The sequence below is a fragment of the Wolffia australiana genome, chromosome 11, assembly GCF_029677425.1.
Source record: "Wolffia australiana isolate 7733 chromosome 11, ASM2967742v1".
Taxonomy (NCBI): Eukaryota; Viridiplantae; Streptophyta; class Magnoliopsida; order Alismatales; family Araceae; genus Wolffia; species Wolffia australiana.
The window spans coordinates 1,048,373-1,057,758 of record NC_135845.1 but is presented as its reverse complement, the minus strand read 5'-3'; the positions used below and the strand labels follow the sequence as shown (position 1 = coordinate 1,057,758).

General features: G+C 41.6%; 1 protein-coding gene across 1 annotated transcript; it reads left to right on the top strand.

The window, feature by feature from the left end:
• Positions 1–7,011: 7,011 nt before the first annotated feature.
• Positions 7,012–9,118, top strand: LOC144709376 (FAD-dependent oxidoreductase family protein). Its single transcript, XM_078582920.1, has 2 exons — positions 7,012–8,321; positions 8,874–9,118. The coding sequence occupies exons 1-2, from the start codon at positions 7,081–7,083 to the stop codon at positions 8,893–8,895; spliced, it is 1,263 nt and encodes a 420-aa protein (XP_078439046.1). The 5' UTR covers positions 7,012–7,080; the 3' UTR covers positions 8,896–9,118.
• The last annotated feature ends 268 nt before the right edge of the window (positions 9,119–9,386 follow it).

The window sequence follows — 9,386 nt, the reverse complement described above, 5'->3', positions numbered from 1 at the left end:
ATCGGATAATGGTATCGGGACATGCTGAATTGGCTATCGGACAATACTGACTCGTATATTGTATGACAATATCAGATATCGGTTGCTACAGTAAATATATTCATTATCTTTATTCATTTTGATGTCGTCATCCAGCTTCATCTCTCAGAATGGACGAGGATATTGGATCTCGGAGTTGGATATCCGATTTCAATACCCAACAAATTAATCCTTGTAAAAATAGGTTTATTTATTGAACCTTGTAAGTTAGATTGGGTTGGAGAGGAATTCGTTCGGCCAACAGGTAAAAAGAGAATTTTTAAATATATTAACACCTCATATTATATAATATGAGGTACTAATATTTTTAAAAATTGGTTTTTATATTTTTAAATTATTTGGGGGCTGTTTACATTTAACATCTTAAATCATGTTCCATATTGGCATTTTCTCTCGATATGGGATATTGATATCCGAATATTGATTCCAATATCTGGATATTGGATTCTAGTATGCGGTATTTGAGATCTGTGTCGTCCCCAGCCTGGTCGATAACCGAGCCAATATACATTATAGATATGAATGTCAATATCCGTTTGATAACCAATATCCGGTATCAGAAACCGCCTTGTCATTTACCGGATATAGGATATCGGTTGTTCGATATCGGATGTCGGACGGATATCGGACAGGCTGTCACTAGTATCAGTATGAGTTCAGTTAGAAGTTCACAAAGACAATCGAGCGGTTAATATTTGATGGTTCCCACACAGTATAAGAGGAGACATGTTAAGAAAGATAATAAAATTAATTCATCGGCAAAGGTAGTAGAATATCAAAAGATAGTTCTCTAATGATTTCCAAATGCATCATCACTAACTCGGATGACTAGGGTTTGCCCAACTGATATCCGTCCGTCATCTGGTATCGGACAACCGATATCCGATATCCGGGAAAAAATGAGACGGTGTCGGATATCGGTCGATATTCGTCTAGAAGGGGTTAGACGGATATCGGTATCGGATATCGGGGGGTGAAGACGGATATTGGTACCGGATACCAGATATCGGTTTTCCAATATCCGGAATCAACCGATAAAATATTCAACCTTTTCACATTACACTTGTTAGTTTAAATCACATTATTCGATTTTGATATATATTCAACGCCCGTTATTATATAGTGTGCAATTTTTTTTTCCTTCCATATGGGATAACAGGATTCAAAGTTAACGTAAACTCTGAATCCAGTTATCCCACATGGGAGATTTTAGAAAATTTTATTAGTATATATTAAATGAGGTCGATATATTACTAAATATCAAAATAATAGCTATGTCTATTGTAGCTATTTTAAAGAGCGTTATATATGTATATTAATTTATTAATTAATCAGTACGCCTTCCAATAAATAGAAACAAAAATTTCTTTATCTTTCCATATGGGATAAAGGGATTCCGAGTTTAACACAAAACCAGAATCCCACTATCCCATATGGAAGAAATAAAAAATAGTCTCATGTATATAATAACTAAGTTGTATGACCAAGTAAAAATAACTTGTGGTACCCCCTTGCCCACGTTACCTCTGTGAAATGTGAAATGCCAGCCGACCAAAAATTTAGGAGAGAGAAACATGGTTTTAATGAGCTTCTCATATTTTTAGAGAGAGAGGCATGAACAGCTAGAGCGAGAGGGAGAGAGGGAGAGAGGGAGGGGGAGAGAAGAGAGAGAGAGATAGAGCGAACGAGATAGAGAGAATGAGTGCGAAATAGAGAGAGAGAAAGAGCGAGAACTAGAGCCAACGAGAGAGAGAACGAGAGTGAGAATGAGAGAGAAAGAGTGTGAACAAGAGCGAGAACAAAAGGAAGAGAGAGCGAACCAGTGCAAAGGAGTGAGAGAGAGAGAGTGATAAATAATTCGATGCAGATATTGAAAACCGATCCACATCCGATATCCGGTACCGTCATCGGTCCCCCTGAGACGGAGATGGATGCCGGTATCAAACGGATACCGGTATCGGATATCGGCACTGTAGCAACCGATATCCAGTATCCGGATATCGAAAAAAAAGGATACCGGAAAATTCATATCCAATATCCGGTTCAGCATCCGTCCCGATACCGGCATCTGATACCGGCATCGAGACGGGCAAACCCTACAGATGACTGATCAGAGTTTAACAGTTGACCACCTCAAAATCATCGTAGGAGTGTCAAGCAGATCAGGGACTCCTTTGTATCAGGTTTCATGAGTTGGTGAATACACATATTTGTATCTTATAGAGTATAAAGAGTACCATCTCACCCAAAGTGTTGGGGACTCAACTTATTGATTAGAGTAAAATAATCATTCACTAATTAATTTTTAAGGTGATATGATTTATTAATTTGGAAGTCAGATAAAGATTATTGGGTCATAGAGTCTTTAAGTAGACTAAAGCATGTGCCAAGAGGATCACACACAAATGGTCTTTGGATATTAGAAGATACACTTAAAGTTTGAAGTTTTTTATGAAAAGACAAACATAGTATAAATAGGGGAAAGTCTTGAACAAAATTCAGCCAACCCAGGAATTTTCAATACCATTGTCCCTCTCCTTCTTCTGCTTCTCCTTTTTGGCTCATCTTCTCTTCGAATGCGATCGAGATGACATAATGATGACATAGCGTTAATAGGGCTTATTGAGAGGGAGGACTTTTGGCATGGCAGGGATCTTGTAGCTACATCTATAGGTTTAACCTTTTAACATCTCAACATGTCTCACCCAACGATCCAAGAAATCAGGAATCCAATCCATGTCCAAGACATTTGATGAACCATTTTGTATATTCTTATGATTCTGTTTTCATTCTTCTACTGTAGGAAGCCCTTGTGCTTCATCAAGATCAAGGCCACAGAACCCAATATGGCCTTCTTTCTTGTCAAATATTTTCATAATTCTCAAAATATACAGAAATAAGATGTTACTTATTTTTAGTTGTTTTTAAAATTGTTAAAAATTATTCAAATTATTGAAAATTTTGCTGATTATTGATCAATGTACTGCCACTAAATATAGATATGTTAAAAAAGTCACTATGATTTTGGCCTCAATCTTCTACAACATGAACTCTTACTTTTCACCTCAATTATAGACTTAGACCCAAAAGATGTCATAAGACAAGTTACTTTATAATATGTAGTAAGGTACAACGCCTGATGGAAATGTGTGGCTAGAAACCCATCTCATTCATTGTTTATTAATATGATGTCTTAATTCGAGTACATGTGATGCTTATCATAAAGTTTACGAATACATGATCAGACTTTGTGAATTATGATAGATTGTACTATGGAGACCACTTGTCTTTAATCATGTATTCTAAATATTTCTATTTGTAGGATATTTGAGAAGAATATCAAAGTACCTAAATAGAATCTATCTATTCTCACTCATATGATCAAAATACCCATTAGTGCGGAGGCACCAAGGATAAATAATGGGTGCACTTTAGTCGAAGGCTTCATTGAATTCATGCTTACAAATCCCTACCTTGATATTATACCAAACTATTCATCAGGTTGGTTCAATTCCAGGTTGTGTAAGTGGTCCTTTGACCTTAATTACCTAAGACATATTGTGAATGGAAAATTGTGCATTGACAATGACCTACAATCTCCCAATAATGGATTTCTAAATAGTCTTAGTTATTGTTCACCCATCCCGTACCTCATATCAGATGATGGTATCAAGACGGATGCTGAATCGGGCATCAGACAGTACTGTTCCGATATCCATTTTTACCAATATCCAGATATCGGATGACGATATCAGATGTCGATTGCTACAGTAATAATATCTGATATTGTTGTTCGTTTTGATGTCGTCATCCACATTCATCTCTCAGAATGGATGACGATATTGGATCTCGGAATGGATATCAGATTTCGATATCCAACAATAGGTTTTTTTGTTGAACCTTGTAAAAATAGGTTTTTATGTTGAACCTTGTAAGTTAGAATGGGTTGGAGAGGAATTCCTTTGGCCAACAGGTAACAAGAGAATTTTAAAAGGTATTAATATGATAAGAGGTATTAATATATTTAAAAAATGGTATTTATACATTTAAAACATTTGGGTGATGTTTACATTTTAACATCTAAAATCATGTGCCCTGATTGGCTATTTCTCTTGATACCGGATATCGATATCTGGATATCGGTTCCGATATCTGGATATCGAATTCCAGTATTCGGTATCTGAGATCCGCCTTGTCCCCAACCTAATCGATACTTGTCCCTATATCCGTTATAGATAGGAGTGTCGATATCCGTTTCATATCCGATATCCGGCATCAGAAACCGCCTTGTCATTTACCGGATATCGGATATTGGTTGTCTGATATCAGATATCAAATGGATATCAGACGGCCAATCACTAGTCTCAGTATGAGTTCAATAAGAAGTCACAAAGAAAATTGAGTAGTTAATATTTGATGGTTCCCACACAGTATAAGAGGAGACAAGTTAAGAAGATAATACAATTAATTCATTGGCAAAGGTAGTAGAATATCAAAAGATAATTCTCAATTGATTTCCAAATGCATCAGTACTAACTCGGATGGCTGATCAGAGTTTAACAATTGACCATGCCCAAAATCATCGTAGGAGTGTCAAGCAGATCAGGGACTCCTTTGTATCAGGTTTCATGAGTTGGTGAATATACATACTTGTATCTTATAGAGTATATAGAGTACCATTACACCCAAAGTGTTGGAGACTCAACTTATTGATTAGATTAAATAATCCTTCACTAATTATTGGTTAAGATGATATATTTTGTTAATTTGGGAGGCAAATAAAGGTTATTGGGTCATAGAGTCTTTAAGTAGACTAAAGCATATGCCAAGAGGGTCACACACAAATGGTCTTTGGACATTGGAAGATACACTTAAAGTTTGAAGGTTTTTATGTAAAAAATAAACTTAGTATAAGTAGGGGAAAGTCTTGAACAAAATTCAGCCAACCCAGCATTGTTTAAGGCCATTGGCTCTCTCCTTCTTCTGATTATTGATTCAGCCAACCCAGCATTGTTTAAGGCCATTGGCTCTCTCCTTCTTCTGATTATTGATTCAGCCAACCCAGCATTGTTTAAGGCCATTGTCTCTCTCCTACTTCTGATTATTGATTCAGCCAACCCGGCATTGTTTATTTTAAAATTTCACTGATTATTGATCAATATAGTGGCACTAAATATAGATATGTTATGATCAGCATGAAAATCCATCTAAAGTGTAATGGAATTTAAAAAACTAAAGTAATATCTAGTCGAACCCTCAGCGCATTTAATTCACCTCGATGCTATTTTGCATAGTTTCCGTTACAAAAGGAGTAAAAATATTGTACCGAGACAAAGAGGGGAGCAACATGATCAGAGAAGAAATGATGTGATGACAAGGCTCTTGATAAGGCCATTACTGATGACACGATATCGTTTCAGGTCATTCTCATCACACCATACAATGGCGGAGATGTCAATCCTACTTAAACGGGTAATGTTCTAATTTAGGAGACCATTGTCATTGATTTTAAAGAACATTGATTATACCAGTATAAAACAGAAAACAAATCTTATGGTCCAGGTGACTTTTCTACATGTTGATTAATTTTTATTATCTGGTGACTTTTCTAAATCAGAACTTCGTTAATAAATGAAATAAAACTGCAAAGGGATAATAATCCAGCGAATTCACCCGAATTATATATACTAGACTTGGTCTAAGAGAACAAACGATGGTTTGGCATGTACGGTGTCATTATAGGCTTATTTAAACATGGCACGGTACTTCACCTTTTCTTTTGTTCGTTATTTTATATACCAAACTAGTCGGGAATTACGAACGAATCTGAGACTTGGGAAGGTTTTATTTGGTTCAAACTTCTACTAGGGTTAATAGAAAAACCATCATTTTCCTGAACTGACCCAATGCATATAATTTTAGTTGTCTCCATCAGAAACGTTGATATGAAGCTAGGTTTCCCTCATTTTCCCTCAAGAGGAGGATCAACGTAAGTTAAATTTATCACATGCTCTTCGTAAGAAAAAAAAATCTAGCCAAAACAACGGTGTGCAGGCCACTCGCTTTCAGTGTTTCGACTGCACACACCGATATTTAGTCCATGATGGGCTAAGATTCATGCATCTTCTTTTTCTGACATCATGGATGCATCATGTGACAACATACCCTCTCCTCAACTTGGAGAAAGAAGAACTTGAGAGGGGTTCATGGCACACCTCCCTTATGATAATCATCTCTGCAACTACCTAGATGCATGCATGTTATCCTTTTTGCATGAATCAGGGCTTCACCATTTGGCGACATGCGTTACTTTCACGTCCTTTTTCCTCATTTTTTTAATCTCGTCATGGTAAGATAGGATAAACGAATCCTTTTCATTACATCATGCCGACGCAAAGCTCTCTGAATTTTGGCCAAAAACGTAAACAGGAAGGTTAGACGTCATACCTCCGTTGCCCATTTCTTGTATTCCATGTTGCGCCAAGGAAGAATCGACGTTGAGCTTTTCCTTACATCATGCCACGCCATAGAAGGATGAAAACACAAGAATAAAAAACCAAAGCTACTTCCTTACAACTTGAATTTTCTAGAGTCGAGAGTCTACAACTAGGGGGGGATTTGGGTTCGAGAGGAGAAGAGGCCACCGCCATTATCATGGCGGATGGCGGTGTAGGTTTAGACAGGTGTGAAACGAAGACAGCTCTGAAGAGGCCGCAATCTCTGACTTGCTTCCATGACGGCGAAGTCTTCCTCTTATTTGGCTCCGTCCTGCCCTAGTGCAGAGGTCACTCCAGGAGATGGACCACCATTGACTCGGGAATTCCAATTTTTAATTCTCCAAGGAGACGACGCCGCCGTGGGCAATCAGACGCGGCCGGCCAGTTCCCACCTGTAGCCAGACGCTGAGAAGCCTATAAATAGCGCTGTAGAAGAAGCATCGAGGCGAGAGAGAGAGAGAGAGAGAGAGAGAGAGAGAGAGAGAGAGAGAGAGAGAGAGAGAGAGAGAGAGAGAGAGAGAGAGAGAGAGAGAGAGAGAGAGAGATGGCGATGGCAGAAGCCGCGGATGTGGTGGTGGTCGGGGCGGGTATAATGGGCAGCTGCGCGGCTTACGAAGCGGCGCGGCAGGGCCGAACCGTGCTGCTGTTGGAGCAGTTCGATCTCCTGCACCAGCGGGGGTCCTCCCATGGCGAGTCCCGAACCATCCGAGCCACTTATCCCGAGCCATTCTACGCGAAAATGGTGGTCGAGTCGCTGCGGCTCTGGCTCGAGGCCGAGGCCGAGGCCGGGTACAGAGTCCTCACCCAGACCCCGCACCTTGACCTGGGCCCGGCTAACGAGCCCAGCCTCCGGCTCGCCATGGCCAGTTGCACCGCGGCCGGCGTCCCGGTCCGGGACCTCGCCCAAGGCGAGTTCTCCGGCGCGTTCGCGGTCCCCGACGGCTGGACGGGGGCCGTGTCCGGGCTCGGCGGCGTGGTCAAGCCCAGCAAGGCCGTGGCCATGTTCCAGAGCCTCGCGGCGAGACGCGGCGCGGTAATCCGGGACCAGGTCCGGGTCGTGGGGATCGCGCCGGGGGAGGCGGGGGGGGTCCGCGTGTCGGCCGCCGACGGACGCGTGTTCCTCGGCGCCAAGTGCGTGGTCGCGGCCGGGGCTTGGACGAGGAAGCTGGTGGAGCAGGTTAGCGGGAGAGTTCTCCCTGTGCAGCCGCTTCACACGACCATCTGTTACTGGAAGATCAAGCGGGGCTGGGAGAGGGACTTCTCGCCCGAGAAGGGGTTCCCGAGCTTCGCGAGCTATGGCGAGCCGTACGTTTACGGTACGCCGTCGATGGAGTTTCCGGGGCTGGTGAAGATCGCGCTGCACGGGGGGTACGCTTGTGACCCGGATGAGAGGGACTGGTCTCCGCCGTTGGAGCTGGTAGAGAAGACGCTATCGCCGTGGATTGCGAGGATGATGCCGGGGAAGGTGGAAGGGGATAAGCCGGTGATAACTCAGTCTTGCATGTATTCGATGACGCCGGACGGGGATTTTATTCTGGATTTTCTTGGGGGCGAGTTTGGGAAGGATGTGGTCGTCGCCGGCGGCTTCTCCGGGCATGGGTTCAAGATGGGGCCGCTTGTGGGAAGGATTTTGGCAAATTTAGCCATTGATGGAGCCGCCGCTGGCGTCGATCTTAGCCCATTTAAGCTCTCCCGGTTCTCCGTCAACCCCAAGGGCAACCCCAAGGACTTCGCCGATCCCGTCGCCTCCCACGCCCCTCCCCCGTCTCCCTCCATGCCAAGCTCGTAAACTCTCTTCCCCTCCCTCTATCTATATTATCTATCTTTCTGTCTCTCTATTTCCATCTATCTATCACTTTATGTCTCTCTCGCTATTTCTTTCTATCTATCGATCACTCTCTGTCTCTCTCTCTATTTCGTTTAATCTATCTATCTATCACTCTCGCTGTATTTCGTTCTATCTATCTATCATTATCTATCTCTCTTTATTTCGTTCTATCTATCTATCTATCTCTCTCTCTCTCTCTCTCTATTTCATTCTATTTATCTATCATTCTCTCTCTCTCGCTCTCTATATATATATTTCGTTCAATCTATCATTCTCTCGCTTTCTCTCTACTTCGTTCTATCTTTCACTCCCTCTCTGTCTTTATTTAGTTTCATCTATCTATCACCCCCCCCTCTCTTTATTACTTTATATCGATCTATCTATCAATCAATCACTCTCTTTCTCTATTTCCTTCAATATCACTCTCTCGATCTCTCCCTCTCTCATTCCGTTTTAAGTGAACGTTCTTGTGTTGTACACATAATGAGTGACTTGTTTTCCTTCTGTAGAGGAGTGAGTGCCCAGCTTTAGCATAGTCTTGTGGAAAAGGTTTAGAGCATTACTCTGAACCGCGACCGAAGTTGCGACCTGGTGCAATCTAATGGGGACATGGGCGGGCGGCGGGCCAACTCGGGGCTAGAGTGGTTCCGTCGATGTATGGATAATCTACAATGGAAGATACTAACATAAAACTTTTTTACCTTATCTTGTTAGTTGTCAACATCAATAAAAGCGTGGTAACTTTGAAGAATAACGGAGTATAGACTAGAAAAATTCGTTGTGAATCGGTGATACGATTGAGTAACATGAAGGCTATGCGTTATTTGATGCCTCAAGGAAAAGACCCAGAAAGGGATGTTAGTCGTTGAGTTAGATGGGGGTAAGCATCAGATTGCGTCACTTTGATTCTCAAATGTCGTTAGATCAGGTGTCAGCGAGGGAGAGTAACCGCTCATCACTTTGTTATTGCTTCGTGGGGGTTGTTTTCATTGTTCTCCGGCAGCTTATAGGGCATTTTTTGA